The sequence below is a fragment of the Leptinotarsa decemlineata genome, unplaced genomic scaffold (assembly GCF_025532065.1).
Source record: "Leptinotarsa decemlineata unplaced genomic scaffold, Ldec_3_MD MMD2_P_RNA_scaffold_9, whole genome shotgun sequence".
In the NCBI taxonomy this organism is placed as follows: Eukaryota; Metazoa; Arthropoda; class Insecta; order Coleoptera; family Chrysomelidae; genus Leptinotarsa; species Leptinotarsa decemlineata.
The window spans coordinates 15738282-15757648 of NW_027412536.1; the positions used below are offsets into that span (position 1 = coordinate 15738282).

General features: G+C 34.1%; 1 protein-coding gene across 5 annotated transcripts in view; it reads right to left on the minus strand.

The window, feature by feature from the left end:
* The window catches only part of LOC111516510 (platelet glycoprotein 4), a 119677-nt gene that overhangs the window by 34218 nt on the left and 66092 nt on the right, over window positions 1-19367 (minus strand). Inside the window, exon 1 of one of the 5 annotated variants that reach the window (XM_074170703.1) lies at window positions 11831-11972. The exons of 1 other annotated variant lie outside the window; for it this stretch is intronic. In XM_074170703.1, coding sequence (XP_074026804.1) covers window positions 11831-11924 — 94 coding nt within the window. In that variant the 5' untranslated portion in view covers window positions 11925-11972. Of the gene's footprint in view, window positions 1-262; window positions 422-11830; window positions 11973-19367 lie in introns of those variants that run through there. 3 more of the 5 variants (XM_074170704.1, XM_074170707.1, XM_074170705.1) reach the window with 3 other exon arrangements.

The window sequence follows — 19367 nt, forward strand, 5'->3', positions numbered from 1 at the left end:
ATTCTAACAATTCCAACTTTTATAAGTTATGACTGTACTGACGAAAAAGCTGAGGAATATTTGATAACAAAGAGGAAAATACGTATCGATCGAATATGAGATCATAAATATTAGGACTTTTTTAACAAAAACATAAACTGGATGATTTGAAAGGATAACTTCATCACTTATCAATCAATGAGTCCATCCTTATACATTAACCCTTTTACAAATAGAACAGATAAACGAAAACCATATTATAATTTAGTGATTATCAACTTACCTGAAGATTTGAATTCATTTTTCATTTTTCAAAAACTTACAAGGATTTCAAATTTCATTCGGAGAAGTTTCAACGCTTGCATAAAATAGACTTCTACTGGAGAATGTAATTACAATTACAATCAAATGTTCATAAATAAATCTCAGTCTTTTATATGGATAAAGAGACAAACTTGTTTTCATTATAATATAGTAATTTACACTGATACTTGCAATCAAGTTGTCTGTTGACAAGTTTGCGAAATGATAATCAACAAATTGTATTTGTGCAAACCGACTGGTTTCATTGTATTTTGAGAAAAATGAAGGATGACTGAAGGAATCTCGATCAAACCTAAAACAGTTTTTTATCAAATGAGGTCAATTATTTACTCATCAGTGTCATAGGATTAATAAAAATATCGAGAGTATTTCAAAGGACTGACTTCGCGTTCTTTTCAATTACTATAATTTTCCACAATAATATTAGTCTAACCTTATGTCACTAAGAAATTTTTTCAATTCACTAAATGAGTTCACAAGAGAATCGACATTATACTTATTAAATCATCTCATGCATCTGGGCATCGGTGTGTTGTAACCATAGTTAGTGCTATGATTTTTTATGCAAAAAAGTGGACGATTTCTTGTATCGTAAGATTTCACATTGAAGTAATAATTTATGAAAGATAAGGATAGTCGACTTTACCTGATGTTTGTAAATGAACGTCTAATCATGATGAAAGCGCCGTGTGGTAAGTTCATTTAAGATTATTTAAAGTATTTTGACGATTAAAGTTGGAATATGTCATGATTTTGAAGGATATATACTTCGAATTTCAACATTTTCCATTTTTCCATTGTCACATCTGTAATATTACAGTGCTGATCTAACTAAAATACAATATTGGGTTTTGAGGATATTACATGACATCTCGGTTACCATTTCTCATTATGAATCCTATCATTTTGCTTTCCTCTGCAGAAACATCATTGAAGTGTCTTTTGATGTTCACTTGTTGATCTAAGGTAATCTCAAGGTCCTTATTTCGTTCATCATGTCGACTACTTTTCTATCGATATTATTTTCATTTATTTATCCACAACAAAGCATATTTTTACAAAATAATTAACAAATTCATACTTATATACTGTAACTATCAGCTAGATGCAAGAAAAATATATTAAAAAAATAAGAAAGTCAAAAACAAGCTAATCAATCACAATCTTTTCACAGTCTTTTCAAATAAATCCACAGAAGAATTGAAAAGTTCTAGATCCATATTGTAAGTGTCAGTAAGTCTCGAAATTCTACCTATAGACTTAGTCTGGCTATAGTTAATATAATAAAAGGGTACTTTGAAAATTTTTGTACTTTTTATTCTCTTTGAATTTACATATCGAGTAATGAGTTCAACGAGTTCCGGAGAATTGCTACCATTGAATATTTTGTGAATTATCTTAAGATCTGATTCTAATCTTTTATGAGCCAAAGTATTCAAGAAGAAGATGTCCAATATAGTTTCATACTTATATTCACCAATATAATATCCCAGAGTACCTTAAAAACTTGTTTTGAACACTTCCAAGCATATCAATATCCACATTATATGAAGGGCACCAAATTGTGGAGTTTTATTCGATTATCGATCTAACAATTGGGCAAAATATGATTTTGAAGGAAGAGAGAGATAATTCCTCTGCAGATCTAAGAGTGAAACCTAACATTTTTAGTACTCTAGAAGTAACATTTGCAATATGGGGTTTGAATGACATTTTTGAGTCAAGGGTGATTCCTAAATTTACGATTGTATTTGTTGTTTCCAGTTCCCATTGCTTGATTTTTTATGGAATATTGATTTGCAATATGGATTTTATATAGGATATTTGTTACGGAAAAAAGTTAATTTATGACAATAAATTGATGGATGCAGCCGTTACTACGTGGTAGGAAATCATAATGAAGAAAAGAGAATTGAAACTTTCTATGTTTTTTACTACTTTTATTTGTAACTAACGTTACTGCAGTTTCGCCCTATAAGGACATTTTCAAACTTATTGATCAAACTAACAATGATTTATTACATTAGCCCTTATATACCACCACTATAGGTAATAATACAGGTACTTGGCTTCATTGAGTACCTGAATTTACAAATTACAGTGCGGATGTGCCAATTTGAAAACCGGTGACTAAACTAAATCGATTTGATCATTCAACAGGTTGCACATGCAATGTTTATGCTTGTGAATTTCCAAGCAATTCTTTCCATCCAGACAGTCATGAATTAGCATCCTTCAATTAAAATGTTGCACAGAGCATTCTCACTGTCTTTGTCTACTAACAATCTAGCTAGGGAATTTGATATAATTACACAGATAGGCCATAATAATGGTTTCAACCCAGGTACTATCAAGAAGTTGGTCAAAAAACAAAGCCGTAAATTCACTTACAGATTAATACTCTCAGATCAACCAACCAGAAACTAAGAAATGGGTAACTCTAACATATTTTTGAAAAAGAACAGAGATAATTGTGGGTTTCTTCAGAAAAAAACAATGTGGAAGTGGCATTCATACCACATGCCAGGTTATCTGATTTCCTTTTCAATGACAAAGATAAGATGGACAAGCCCAAAGGTTGAGAAATACATTTGCAAATAGGAAGAGAGTGGCAATTCCATTCTACGAGAGACTCAATCGATTCTTTTCCAACTTACTACTCAATCGACCTGAAATTTTCAACACCTCAAACATTCGTAATCCTCCCCCATGGACCTTTCCAAGCATTAAAATTGAAAAAGGGCTCGTACAATTTGAGAAAAATAACACCATCCATAGTTTAATTCATGCAACTTTTCAACAACTATTGCAACAATTCGAAGACTGTATCCAAATATACACCGACGCATCCAAATCAGAAGAAGGAGTGGAAGCAGCATTCACCAGTACTGCCTCCAATCACTCCTTCAAACTACCAGCAGAAAGCACTGTATTCTCAGGAGAACTTTATGCCATATGGAAAGCACTTGAATATGTAGAGAAAAGCGATCACTCAAAATTCTTGGTAATTACCGACTCACTGAGTACACTGGAGGCAATAAATAAGCTAAACCCAGAACACCCTATCATACTTCACATCAAACATAAGCTCCACTCAATCATTGAGAAACGTAAACATATCCACTTTATGTGGGTTCCATCACATGTTGGTATAGCAGGTAACGAAAGGGCCGACCAGCTGGCAAAGGATGCTATTACTAACCCACTCACAGATATTGAAAAAAGAATTGCCCACCCAGACCTGAAACCGTTTTACAAACAAATCCTTACTAACGTGTGGCAACAGCAATGGAATGGCTCCAACTCTAAGTTATCAACAATCAAACCATTGGTCTTATCCTGGAAATCACTTCCAAAAACGAGAAAATTGCAAGTTATTCTATCACGTCTTAATAATAATAATAATAATAAATAATAAATGAATTTATTGACAGCTGAAATAACATGATACAATATGGAGAAAAACAAAATACAAATTTGTCAATAGGATACAAGATTGAACAGAGTTCATTCTTCCTCTTGCACCTTACAAAAAAAAAGAAAATGATGAAAAACAAAAAAAAAATTACAAAAGACCTAAAATAAAATTGGAATTGTGATAGCGGGTACAACATTTAATTCATGAGGCGGATATCGATACAAACATAAGGATACTACAAATATTTTAGCTATGGCCTACAAGAGCCAATGTGTCATAGAATAAATTCGGGTATTATTGATTTTTCAGAAATTTTTTTTCAGGCAGTACCTGAAACTGGAAACAGATTTCGACCGAAAGGAAGGTGGTAGGTTGTTATAGAATTCAGCTATCGTATATGTAAATGACCTTTTGAATAGTTCTATGGAGTGTCTAACAACATGGATCATTTTGTGCCTGATGTTCACATTATGAACATCAGTTCGATAAGTTATTTTGTTATAGAGGTAGGAAGGTGTTCTATTGACAATAACTTCATGAAATAATGTCGAAGAATGAAGAGTCCGCCTATCGTACATTTTCAGCAACCTAGCTTTTTTGAGTGTATGAGAAATCGGTTCTCTTTTCTTGATACCGTATGAAAATCTTCGACTAGGGCATACTCGCTTCACTTATGAATACATCATCAACGGTAATAACCCTCCTACATGTGAAGTTTGTGACTGTGCCATAAGTGTCAAACATATTTTATCTGAGTGCGCATCTTACTCCAACGAGAGAGTCGAGTACGACATCCCCCCTTCAATTGAAGCAGCGTTAGGACAAAATTGTAACTATGAAAAACTAATTGCCTTTCTAAGACGAGTAAAGCTGCTGCACCGTATATGAAAATTTATTGTAAGAAATCAATGTACTATGAAATTTGAATTATCGCTAATAACCCTCGACGTTGATGCGACATTAAATAAATGTAATTAAAAAAAAAAAGTTGGAAAAATCTGGTGTTCATAAGCTTAAGTGTCCGGAGTGTAATAGTGTTTATGTGGGACAATGTGGTCGAAATTTCCAAAATTGGTATGCTGAACATGAAAGGTCCTTCAGACTAGGAAAAAATGATTCGACGTTTTCAAACCATTCCTTGGCATGCAACTACAAGTTCCCGAATCAAAATGATACGGAAATTTTGCACTGTGCAAGAAAGGGTTACAAACTCAATTATTTAGAATCCTTGGAAATTCACAAGCATAAACATTACGGGTGCAACCTGTTAAATGATCAAATCGATTTAGTTTACTCACCGGTTTCCAAATTGGCACATCCGCATTGTAAATTCAGGTACTCAATCAAGCCAAGTACCTATATTATTACCTATAGGGGTGGTATATAAGGGCTAATGTAATAAATCATTTTTAGTTTAATGTATAACTTTGAAAATTCCCTTATAGGACGAAACTGCAGTAACGTTAGTTACAAATAAAAGTGCTGAAAAACATAAAATGTTTCAATTCTCTTCTCTTCATTGAATTTATGACATTTGTCTATATTCAGTTTCAATAAGCGTACAAAGTTATATAAATCGCACTGTAATCATTCAGTATCAGATGAGTAAGGAATTACTTTGTACATCTTCAGATCATGAGCAAATAGAAGACATTCACTATAGAGAGTAACATCATTCGAGTCATTTACAAATAGTTTGAAGAGTAATGGCCCTAAATAAGATCGCTACAATACAACCGATGGAACTGTGTTTGAGGAATATATTGAGTTACCATACCATACCATACCATTTCAGAATATTTTCCTAAATAGCCAAAGGGTTTAGTTTATGCAACAACAACTCGGTCAAATTCTTTTGAAAAATCTGTGTGAATAGAATCAACCTGGTGCCTCTTTTCGAAGGCATTTATTATGTAATGTTGATAAATGATTTGTACAGGTAGATCTACCACGCGTACTATAACTCCTGGAGGAAAGAAGTATATACTCACCTTCATAGACGATTATAGTAGATATTCCATTATTTATCTTCTCAGTCAGAAATCCGAAGTATCAGAGAAACTTCAAGATTACGTCAGAATGGTCGAAAATAAATTCGACAGAAAACCAAAAATCATCAGATCTGACAGAGGAGGCGAGTATATGAACACAGAAGTTAGGAATTTCCTGAAAAATAAAGGTATAGAAATGCAACTCACGGCGCCATATTCAAGTCAGCAGAATGGTGTAGCTGAACGGAAAAATAGATATTTAACAGAGATGGTCAGGTGCATGTTAATTGATGCTGATCTACCAAATACTTATTGGGGCGAAGCAACCATGACAGCAAATTTACTTGAAAATTTGGTTCTGACAAGGTCAACCAATAGGATCCCCTTTGAAGTATGGCACGGGAAGAAACCAAATGTAAATCACATCAAAACCTTTGGCAGTATTGTTTATGCACATATTCCTAAAGAAAAACGCCATAAATTAAGTGAAAAGGCAAAGAAATTCGTATTAGTTGGTTACGAAGCTGGTTCCAAAGCATATAGACTTCTTGACAGAACCACTGGAAAAATCACCATTAGCAGAGATGTACATATTTTGGAAAAAGCTCATAGCGGATTTCATCAAATGAACGAGTTTCAAAACACTAAAAATAGAAGTGATTGTGAATGTCAAAATGACAGCAGTGAAGTTGAGATATCATTTTGTCAAAAATCTACAACTTCTGATGGAAATATTCATGTAAACGCCGAATTTCCAACAGAAAATATTGAAGAATACTCTGCAGAAATGACTGATGAAGAGACTGGTATCCAGAAAGTTGAGGAAAGTGTAACCTCGAAAGAAAGTAATGCGGAAATCCAAGATGAAGTTCACGGTTTGAGAAGATCAAAAAGAATAAATAAAGGTGTTCCAGCCAAGAAATATTCTGAAGAATTTTCAGTAGAAAACATTCAAACCGAGCCAAAGCGTAGAAATGAAGCTCTACAGAGGAGACATGCGAACAAATGGATCGAGGCTATGGACGAAGAAATACGTTTCATGAAAGATAATAATACTTGGACATTGACTGAATTACCACCAGATAAAACGGCAATTGGAAGCAAATGGATTTTTAAATTAAAAACCGATAATCAAGGCAATATATCCAGATATAAAGCAAGGATTGTTGCTCAGGGTTTTTCTCAAAAATATGGTCTTGATTATGACGAAGTTTTTGCTCCAGTTGTCAAACAAACAACATTTCGTCTTCTATTAACCATTGCTGGGAGGAAGAAAATGCACGTTCATCATTATGACTTTAAAACGGCTTTCCTAAATGCGGATTTGAATGAAGTAATATACCTGAAACAACCCAAAGGCTATATTGAAGAAGAACAAGAACATTTGGTCTGCAAATTGAATAAAACTATATATGGATTAAAACAATCAGCTCGAATATGGAATTCAACAATAAACAAAGTTCTCATTGATATCGGTTTTAGAAGGGGTGATTATGATCAATGTCTCTATACTAAAAAAGAGGAAGATAATTTCATATACATACTGATATATGTGGATGATATTCTAATAGCTTGTGAAAACATCACCATTATCGAGAAAACAGCCAAATTGATACAAAAAACTTTCAAAATGACAAGTTTGGGAAACATTGAAAATTATCTTGGAATACAAGTAAGAAGAAATAGTGATGGAATTTATTATATTCATCAACAGAAATACATTTCAAAACTATTAAAAAATTTCAATATGGAATCTGCCAAACCAGCTAGCATTCCTTTGGATACAGGATACTACAAAAATAGATTTTCCACTGATGAAAAATTTCATGATGAAGATGTTTATAGAAGCGCAATAGGAGCACTATTGTATCTTTCTGTGAATACGAGGCCAGATATATGTATCGCTACGTCAACTCTTGGAAGAAATGTTAGTAATCCTCATAAATACGACTGGACAGAAGTAAAACGGATCATGAAATATCTTAAAGGAACTCTGAATATAGAAATCCAGTTGGGAAATATTTCAGAAGGAAATAATATTTTATACGGTTTTTGCGACGCTGACTGGGCTGGAGATAAAACTGACAGAAAGTCAAATAGTGGATATTTATTCAAATACATGGGAGCGATGTTCGATTGGCGATGTGAAAAGCAAACTTGTGTGGCACTTTCATCTACCGAGGCAGAATTCATCTCCCTGTCAGAAGCTTGTCAACAGATCATTTATTTGACAGGACTTTTTCAAGATTTTCAAATCGAAATCTCAGAGACGATTATTTTCGAAGACAATCAATCATGTCTTAAAATGATTGACAGTGGCAAAATGAGTGACAGGACAAAACATATAGAAACGAAATACAACTTTATCAAAGATCTGAAGCAGAAAAACAAAAGTAATTTTCAATATTGTCCGACCAGTTCGATGTTGGCTGATTTTCTGACAAAATCACTTGGGCCTGAAAAGTTGTCAACATTAAGAAGTTTGATTGGATTGAAGACAGAAAATTCATTATTGTTGAGAAGGGGTGTTGGAGATTAACAACAAAAATGAATTTGAACCACATTATATTTATATGTTTTTGATTCGATGTTTCTATGGTTGTGTGTTGTTATATATTGTCAAGTTCAGTTGTTATATTTTACCAGAAATAAAAATTATAAAAAGTCTCCATAAAGTTCTTATCATAAATATAAAGTATCTTCAAACAATAGTGTGCAAAAAAATTCACAAAATCAGTGCTATTTTTGCGGACAGAATCACCATAATACATTTTGGATGGTAGGGAGTGTGATTTTTTTCGTTATTTATATAATTCCGACAACTTCTGGGATTGTTGTTGATGTTATTCTCTATGTTATTTATATGTATATTCTTGGTGGCAAATGTTTCTCAAAGCTTTGCATTTATTTCTTAGATAACAAAATTCTTCATATTTATAAAAATTTTCATTTTTGAATTCAGAGCAAATCTTCATTGAACCAAAATGCATCAGGAATATTGTAGTCGCCACAAAGTATGATTTTGCTAAAAGTGTATTTTTCTAAAATATAATCAACGGTAGCAGTATCTTCCATATAATTATCTACTACAGAAGAAGCAGGAATATATTGAATCAACATGGCTGACAATTTAGATGATCATAAGAAAATCTGCAAATATTGCAAAAAAAATGTTATGGAAGGTGTAAAATGTGCAACCTATGATGCAAGGACAAATATACTATAATTGGCGATAAAGAAATAGTGATTGCACTACTGAAAGATAAAACATCGCATCTGGAAGATATTTTGTCGAAATCTAACGTAAGTCACAATCAAACAACTAGGACAAAACATTCGAATGAGAGATCAGCAAAAAAAGATAAGGAATGTGAAAATGAATTGAGAGAAAAAAATGCAACAAAAAAATCCAAACCTATGGATAACAAAAAAGCAGGATCCCATTATCAAAAACTGCAAAGTAAACAAACGTGTCTAATGACTCAGCTGATCAATATAAACAAAGATGATACGGAAACACCAACAAGGGGGACAAATGTCTTACAAAACAACAATGAAAATGAATTTAAAACTGTAAGGCACATGAAAAAACGCAGATTGCAGTTAGGGTAAGCATAAATAAGCGAAGAGGATGAAATTAATGGTTTTGCGGGTAGAGAACTCCAGGAGAAAAAAATAGGGTTATTTATTTCCAGAGTGAAAGTTCATGACACCGAGGAAATGATACTCAGTTACCTCAAAAACAAATGGTGATACCCAAGTCTACATAAAAGAAATAAAGGCCCATGGGAAAGCCAAAGGTAAGAGATGCTTCAAAATTGGATTAAGTTTCAATATGAAAGAAGATGCATACAATAACACTGGCCAAGTTGTAGTTGTGTGTAGGTTTGGTTTTAGAAGAGAGGAAAAATACCTTGACCGACTCAGGAACGGAGATACAGAAACAACCACAGAACTTCAATTGACGGAAAATAACAAAATCCCCTACTAATAGTCCACATCCATAAAAAAGAAGAATATTGGTGATCCGCTGGGAAAATGTGATAAGCCTATTGAAATAACAGTTTTACGAATGATTGGTTATGGAACACAATAGGTAGTAGCTCGCCTATTTCATGTTGCAATAAACTTGAAAGCGATAATATTTTTAAATAGAGAATGAAGAAACTTTACAAACGATATATCACAAACCTATACTTCCCATTTGAAAAATTGAGAGTTGTACCTGTCATTCGAAGGGGGTTGAAGGTGGGGGTGGCATTTTTACGTTGAAGAAAGTCAAATTATAATTTACATTTGTTTCGGGATTTTTTAAATATGTACAGTAACTGAAATAATGGATTTATTCCATTTGGCTTTTACACACTGTATGATGACGAAGTTGAATATCCAGATAATTTTTATTATTCTGATCATTCTCAAAATAAACTTAAATTGAATTACAACAACAATCAGGACTATTACCCTCCATATCAATATAAAACAAATAATCAGTGATGTTAATATGAATTCTCCGACACAACATAAATAATTTATCAGCTCAAATCAATGCAAAATGTAACGATATTGTCAATTTTCAGAAAGTAGATACCTCCGGCAAAACAAATGATAAATTTTAATTTAATTCAGGCAAATTCACCACACAACTTTTTTCCTGAAATAAATGCAGCACCACTAGTCTTATGGACTCTGAATAAATAATAATTTCATAAATGATATTTTCATGAAGATTTCAATATTCAAACTGCCCATGAAATCAGTTATCATAATGAAGTGATTAAAGTTTCAATGTTCCCAATGTTGTAAGTCAATGGTGCACATACATTTTATGGTGTACACAAATTTAGCAACAAATATAATGAACTGATAGTTACTTGATAGTAACAACCTCATGTTTCAGTTGATATGCATACAAACAGTGGCGGCGCAAGACCTAAATTTAATGTGGGCAAGGTACATTTCGCGAGGCCCTATGATGGTGCAAGAAGAAGAGTTTATAAAATGAAAAAACAGTTGGAATTGAACAGCCTTACGCCGCCTCTTGCATACAAAATTAATTATCACACCTTTTGTGAAAATACTAATTATACATGGATAAAAAAAATTGACAAATCCAACTGATCATTTGAAATTATAAAACTATTCAATTATTTCTCCAAGAACATTCACAGTAGTTCAGCTACCAGTAAATGAAAAAAGTATAGATTTTCTTGATTACATTGAATGTTTTGATAAAGTTAACTCGCATAAGAATTATTGTAAATGTAGACAACTATTTAGCAAACACTACTATGATGCACTGTTTGGAACCTTTGGTGTAGTAATGAATATTACTGGAGTTTTTTCCCAACACCAAATCGTTATTTTCAACACCTCGACACGTGTTTCGATCACCAAGTGATCATCTTCAAAGAGGAAGATTAAAACTGTAAACTAATGCGAGCTAGCCTATATAGGTATAGCTATATAGCTATATGCTATATAGGTATCCTATACAGGTAAACCATCCAGGCGTACCACCCATACAGGTATACCATCCTAAATTAATTTTACAATTTTGCCTTATCTATTATTTCACAATATATGATTATATAAAACAATTTTCAGCTATATAAAAATTAATATTGCCTATCCAAATTTATTTTTGCAATGTGTCCTTATGTAGTAATCAGTAAACCCAACATTATTTTATATTAACAAGCTATATTGTATGCTCTTTGGTATAAGTCCGTCATCGTTATTGATAAGATTATTGTGTTTACTTATGTCTACACTCTCATAGGCATCTAGTTGCTTGTTGGTGTTAACTTGTCTAACTAATCTTAATGAACTGAAGTCTATAGAATGGTTTTGTTGCAAATTATTATGGGCGACTGGAAGACCTGAAAAATCAGCAGTCGCTGATTTTTCCTTGAAGAACCTTGAAGAACTGCACTGTATTTGTGAATTAAGAGGGCTCTATTAGCCACTATTTGTGAAATCTCATTTTCAAGAATTTTGATATTGACTTCAAAATATTTAAATTGATAAAAATGACGATGGAATAAATTGATATTTATATATGAAGGAAAAGCTATAGATAATTCAAATAAGGCCTAAAATTAAATTTTTGACATACCTATATGTCTTCTTACTCCAACCTGTATGTTATCTACTGAACATATTCTGCCCTCATTTGGAATTTTAAATAATACTGCCTTAATTCGCCACATTTTCGAAAATGTTCAGCGATAATTGTTTGAAATCATCAACAATTGAACGCGTTAATGATAATGAGAATGTTGAGAACAAAACATTAAAGTGTTGGCAGTTTTTCAACGTTCTAATACAGTAATTACTTCGTTGGTTACTAAATGATAAAAATATATTGTGAGGCACTTGAGCTCGCATATTATCATCCATTTATGAAAATCACGTTCTCCTATTCAACGAAGGATAGTATAATTGAATATAATTAGTTTATTTCAAGTGGATGAACTCGAACCTAAAGAGTGTTTGGTAACTCGTGTTTGAAAAAGTTATTTGTCATGTAAATAATATATGCGAATTTAATATCAAAGCAATTACTATCCAAAAACATACATTTGAGAATTAATACTCATTTTTTTAATGGAGAAATTACAGAAGAAATTTATGAAAACCTACTTAGTGTAAAATAATTACACATGATGCTTTATGAAAGTGTAGAGGAGACAACAACAGACGTCCTTCAGACTTGATGAGAAGAATTTGGAACCTTCGAAGTGAACAATATGTTCACCAATCTAGAGCCACAAAATATACCACTGACCTCACACTGAAAGTTCCTAGATTCAGCAAAACTCACACTCTAAGAAATATCATTTATTTTGGCTCAAAAATATACAACAGCCTCCCAAACGAACTGAAAGAATGTAAAAATCTTCATAAATTAATCGCAGACTCAGAAGCATATATTCTTCAACATAGCCATCTTCAAAATACTTTTTTAAAGTAACAGTGTTTGATTCTATTTCTTCCCTGCTCAACTCTTTCAACAACAACAAAAAAATGCATATCTATGTTCACACTATTATGAATGGAATGGGAGTGTTGGTAATACTGCGGCACAAGCCATTATGGTTCAGGCAGAGCCACTAGCACATATCATCTCATTATTTATGCATATATTTGTATTGTATTTGTCGTTATATTTGTATTTATATTTGCATTTGCATTTGCATTTGCATTTGCATTTGCATTTGCATTTGCATTTGCATTTGCCTTTGCATTTGCATTTGCATTTGCATTTGCATTTGCATTTGCATTTGCATTTGCATTTGCATTTGCATTTGCATTTGCATTTGTATTTGTAATTGTATTTGTATTTGTATTCGTATCTGTATCGTTTAATGAGGGCCAATTAACTAATTCCTTGTATTTTGTTATTGTCCCATTGTTATTCACTGAAGGAAAGATATATACGTACTAGGAAATGAATATTTGGAAATGAAATCTCGAAATATTCATCTCTCCCAACTACATACACCATAGGTTTTGGTAAATGCCTGCCAAAAAGCAACTACTTTCCCTACTGAAACCACGCTGAATATTGAATTATATCCCACAGACATTTATGCAGATACCTCGCGAATGTTTCTCGTTTATCCAGCAACAGGGCCATGCTGAAATTATTCGAAAGATCATCTACAGAACGGCTTCGAGGTATAACCTCTCATCAGTGCAATATTTGACTGAAACAGCAGGGACTTGATCAATTTTTACACAGCTCAGCTGCATAATTGAAAGATTGTTGTGAGATTGATTATTAACTAGTAACAGTGCCATCTCGTGATCAAAGTCCCAAGCGGGAAAGAAACAACTCATGTACCAATATTCTAGCTAGACTATTGGTACATGAGAGATTTGTTCGTTATATGTTTTCATTTAAATCGGGACCAGCCAAAATTAAATTTTAAATATGATTCGGAATGTCGTTATGTAAATCATTTGTGGGAAGACAGCAAAAGTTTGTGGAAAAATAATACCTGTACCGATAAGGTTCACTTTGCAGTTTCCAAAAATACTGAAATTCAATGAAACTCTTCTAAACGCTATTGAGTATCAGTATCACCGATTCCTTGAATATCAGAAGCAACCTGTGTTCTTGACAGCCCTAAATCAGCCCTAATCATTGATCCAATGGTTAAAAGCAAAGCGTGACTAGAAATATTATACAGGGCGTTCCAACGAAAACCTGACACCCCCCTGTAAGTCAGAAAAGGACGTGTAATCGAAAATTTTAAAGAACACGGCAATTTTTATTTCTAGGGGAACATATCTGAAACTTCACCCCCCTGTGGTCAGCAACTATCCCCTCTATTTTATACAGAGGCATGGGAGGTCGAGTGATACATCATTTGAAAGGTTTTTTGTCCCTCTTTTACCTCTTTAATTTATTTCGAAATCGGTTCATTTGTTATTGAGAAATTAAATGTTGAACGTTTTATTTAAGAAAAAACAGAAAATTTGCTCCAATGAGGAAATCAACAACAAATAATATCAGTCGAAACAAAATCAACGGATAATATGTTCGAAATGACCTCCACCTAGTGTCATACAATAATAAAGTTCCGTACATTATTCAAGATGTCCGGAGTCAGCAATCGGCATTCCCGAACAATTGTCTGTAGCAGGTCTTCTAGATTTGTAGGCTTGGTAGAGTACACTTTCGACTTCAGGTGTCCCCACCGGAAAAAGTACATCGGTGTGAGATCAGGTGATCTAGTTGGCCACTCCACTAGACTCCTTCTATCGATCCAACGCATTGTAAAATGTTCGTCCAAAAACTGTCTCACCCGAACATCAAAATGTGGGGGTGCACCATCCTGCTAGAATGTTATTTCATTTTCTACTAAATTGTCATCATTTTCTAAAATTTGTGTAATCATATGATCTACACAGTCTTGTAATAGATTTAAGTATGTGTCTCCATTGAGATTACTTTCAGTGAAGAATGGCCCAACACTATAATTGCCAAGAATGCCGGCCCAGACATTCAATTTTTGTGGAGTTTGAGAATGTGTTTCTGTCACCAATTGGGGATTCACATCGCTCCAGTGACAACAATTATGTCTATTCACTTCACCATTCATTATGAAAGAACTTTCGTCTGAAAAACATGTATTGTGTAATAGGTTTTGGTTATTGGTCAATTTCTCGCTGAACACCTCACAAAATTGAAGTCGACGATAAGGATCATCTTCGTTTCATTCCTGAACTAGCCTCATTTTGAAAGGATGGAATTGGTAGGCTTTCAAAATGCGAAAAACACTGGTAGCTATTACACTAGACGATCTATCAGACTTGTCTGATAGATTGTCGATTATCCATTTGAAAATGTCCTAAAACTGCAACTTCCACTCCGTTATTTCTGACAGGACGGGATACTTTGTTTTCTGTTGTGTACAGAACCTGAAGTTCGAAACTTATCGATTAACTGTTTGACGTATTGATGCCTCACGTTGTGGTCTCGATGATTCGTATTATGAATTCTTGCAGCAGCTTTAGCACATTCATCATTTGGATAATATGTTCTTTCTTTTCTTCAGTAGAATACACCATGTTAGAACACAGTGAACAAGGGTGACTGAATAATGATTCGTGAAGAAGTGACAGTGGCCAACTATCTACTATTTGTTCTGCGACAACTGGATTCAACAAAAACTACCAGTGCAGAAAAAACTAACATTGTCGTCCATTTTAGAACGTTTACTACTGATCAAATGAATTCTACAAATCTAGAAGACCTGCGATTTATCCCACAACGAATGTTTGAAATACAAACTGAGTAGAGAAAAGTATCTTCTGTATAATTCAGTGTTCATATAGAAGCATTTGTTTCGAAAGATTTTTTTCTTTCGTATAATTCAATGTTTATATGAAAGTAGCTGTTTCAGGAGGACTTTCTTTCAGTTTGTGTCTGAAAGTTACTTCTTTGCATGATCTACACATCCATGTATAGAGTTACTTCCTTCCTTTCTTTGGAAGACTCCCTCATCCTTCTTTTTTGTATCAAGATGGAGTAGTAGAAAGCCAAAAACTTTCTTTCCCAAAAATATATGAAGGTCATTTTGAACATTTCATCCGATGAATGTGTTGCCATCGATATTACTTCTGTTGATTTCCTCAATAAAATGGGTGATAGCTAACTTTCTGTTTTTTCTTAAATGAAACGTTCAACATTTAATTTCTCAATAACGAATGAACCAATATCGAAAACAATTATAGAAGTAATAGAGGAACAAAAGAACTTTCAAATGATCTATCACTCGACCCCCATGCCATTGAAAAAAATAGGGGGGTGTAGTTGCTGACCTCAGGGGGGTGAAGTTTCGAGTATGATTTCCATATCAGAATTCGTTCCCCTAGAAATAAAAATTGACGTGGTCTTTGAAATTTTCGATTACACGTCCGCTTCTGACTTACAGGGAAGCTCAAATTTTAGTTGCAAGACCCTGTATAAAAAACTGGTCGTTGAAACAGCGAATTCATCATTGTGACTATCTTTTCTTTATCTTCTGAAGACGCCAACTTGGTTGGTGAAACGCACTTCGAGAAGTGTGTTGAAGTTCTAATGATTGGAGAAAGTGCTTGTTTTTGAATTGTGAATACGATTCAACTTCAAATTTTAGAAGTTTTTGATGCAGTTCCAGAAAGCTTGTATGTGCATTATCATAATTTGCACTCGTCTTAGGCATACATTCACCTATACACCTAATGAAACACCTTCTAAAAGGGTTTGCCGGTAATTATCATACACTAATGCATTATATATATTTGAATAAGTGGTGAAATTTGTTACATGATCATAGAATTTTGATAATCGAATTTTCGTGAACTGAGACGTTAGAGGCAGCCACTTGATTTGATTCTCCAAATATATTCTGCTCAATAACTGTGCTCTTATATCATTAGTTCGGACTTACATTGTCTAATATTATATAAAATGATTTGAAATCCTTGAAAGGACCAATACAAATGAAAAATCAAAAAGAATAGCCCAAAAAACAGTCATCACCCGAAAACGATTGTGGATACTAACAATTAAAACGTCGTGAAGTAATTTGGCTTGGAATCTCTTGATATTTCATTTTTTGTTCAATTGTTTTTTTTACTCGCATTTTATTTTACTGTAATTTCATTTCGGGGTTTTCTTGTTTGGTTTGTATTGGTTTTTTCAGGGATTTCAAATCTCCAAATATATATAATTCAAAGATGACTGACTTACTGACATAGTGATCTATCAACGCACAGCCCAAACCACTGGACGGATCGGGATGAAATTTGGCATGTTATGATGTAGGCATCCGCTAATAGAGGATTTTGATCAATTCTACCTCCAAGGGGATAAAATAGGGGATGATGGAGGATGTAACTGTATTAGTTTCAACCTATCAGTACCTAATGGAACGAATAAATTAAGACGAACAAAATAATTTTCAGTTCTAAATGTTGAATATATGGCGTTAGTAGTATTAAAAAACGCGCTGTCGGTGTGTTTTCACTGAGTCACATATACCGGTGATGAATGGCCGCCGTATCTAATAGTACATACTATACCTGAATATTTCTAGCAGATTATATTTAACGATTTTGGCTGTTTTTTTCTTGACATATTTTGGATTGCATTTGCTTTGTTTCGGTTTAGTAGTTTTGGTTATAGACTCTGCTTTGTATTTGGCATTTGTTTTGTTTTCGTTCGGTTTAAGTATAGATTTTGTCGGTTAGACTTTTTCAAAATGGCTAAAGAAAATCTGAACGTTAATGGAGAAGTTGAAGAATGTACTGTCGTCTCTATTGTTGGTGACGGTGCATGTTTGTTTTGTGCTCTCTCTTATTTAATGTAAGGAATACAAGATAGATAGAGCGATGGAGGTGCGTTCAGAAATTGTCAGATATGTGGTTAATGATTGGAGCAGGTTTTCAATTATGACCCACGACAGGAATGGTGCTGAATCAGTTTGGCGAATCTTCGAATTCCCAATACATGAGGGTTTTTCTCCTGTAGTGCACCTTGCTGTCCATTTAGAAAATGGACAGAGAATTTATTTTAATGAGCAGAACTTGTGCGACAAATTGAGTAGTCCTCCTTTTTCGATCTGTGTAACGTGGATGACTTTGCAAAAACATTGCTATACTCGGAAGTCCCTGCGTATTACGTTTGTAACAAGCGATCGTTTCAGAGAAGGAAGAGAGGAGTGCATGTTGAAGGTTGGTCAGGGGACAAAAAGACACGTTCTAGGTAGGGTTTATACTGTTCATCCAAACAATACAGAATGCTACCGCCTTCTAATGCTTCTACATGAGAGCAGAGGCCCAATTTCATTTGAAACGTTGAAAACTGTAGATGGTCACTTACATCCCACTTTCCAATCCGCGTGCAAGACTCTAGGTCTACTCGAAGATGATCGGCATTTGGATTCAGCTCTTGAAAAGGCAGCACTTTGTCAAATATCGCATATGTTTCGAGAGCTTTCTGTTATCATTTTATTGTTCTGCCTGGAACCCCGAACCCCGTTATGTCTTTGGGAAAAATACAAAGAATACCTTTCTGAAGACTTGAAAAAACAACTGAAAAGGCAAGGTGACGTGGATGTAGAGATGCCGTATTATCATTAGGCGGCCGTCCTTTCATTATGGATTACCTCAGCCAATAACATCAATACATTTTTAAAAAAGAGAGTATGTGAAGGAGACCAGTTACGATACAGTGGCCTTAGAAGACGCAATAAGAAAAAATTAAGCATCCTTGAATGACGAGCAACAGGAAGTTCACAATGAAATTATCACAAGTGTAGATGCAAATGACGGTCGAATATTCTTCTCAGACGCCCCAGGTGGAACTGGTAAAACCTTCCTTATTAATTTACTTTTGGCGAAAGTAAGAGGTACTCACGGCATTGCCCTGGCTGTGGCGTCGTCCGGCATAGCTGCTTCATTACTCGAAGGTGGTCGAACTGCTCATGCTACTTTTAAGTTACCACTCAAATTAGTCACTGCCGAGACTCTCATTTACAACATCTCCAAACAAAGTAATTTTTCCGAAGTTTTAAAGAGTAAAAGAATAATCGTGTGGGACGAAATAATGATGGCTCATAAAGGTGGTATTGAAGCCTTGAACAGATCACTAAGGGATATAAAGGGTAATACAAAATCAATGGATGGCGTAAAGTTTTGCTGGCTGAAGACTTTCGGCAGACTCTACCAGTGGTGCCAAAAGGAACCAGAGCTGACGAAGTAAAGTCGTGCATCAAGAAATCTAATTTGTGGCCCCAGGTTAATATTCTTAAACTCTCTAAAAATATGAAGGCACATTTGGGCGGGATGAGTCTGCTGGTAGATTTTCAGATCTCCTTCTTAAAATCGGTAATGGTGATTTTTCATAGTTTGATGAAATGATAACCATCCGGAAGAATTGTGCACAGTTGTTACTACGGTTAAAGAATTGCTGTCTAAAGTTCATCCAGACATTATTCATATACATGACAATCATATTGAATGTTTATGTGAGCGTGCCGTACTTACTCCAAAGAACGATCAAGCAGTAGCTATCAGCGATATCCTGCTCATGTCGTTTGAGGGCAAAGAAAAGGTCTATATTTCGATTGATACTGTGGTTAATACAGATGACGCTA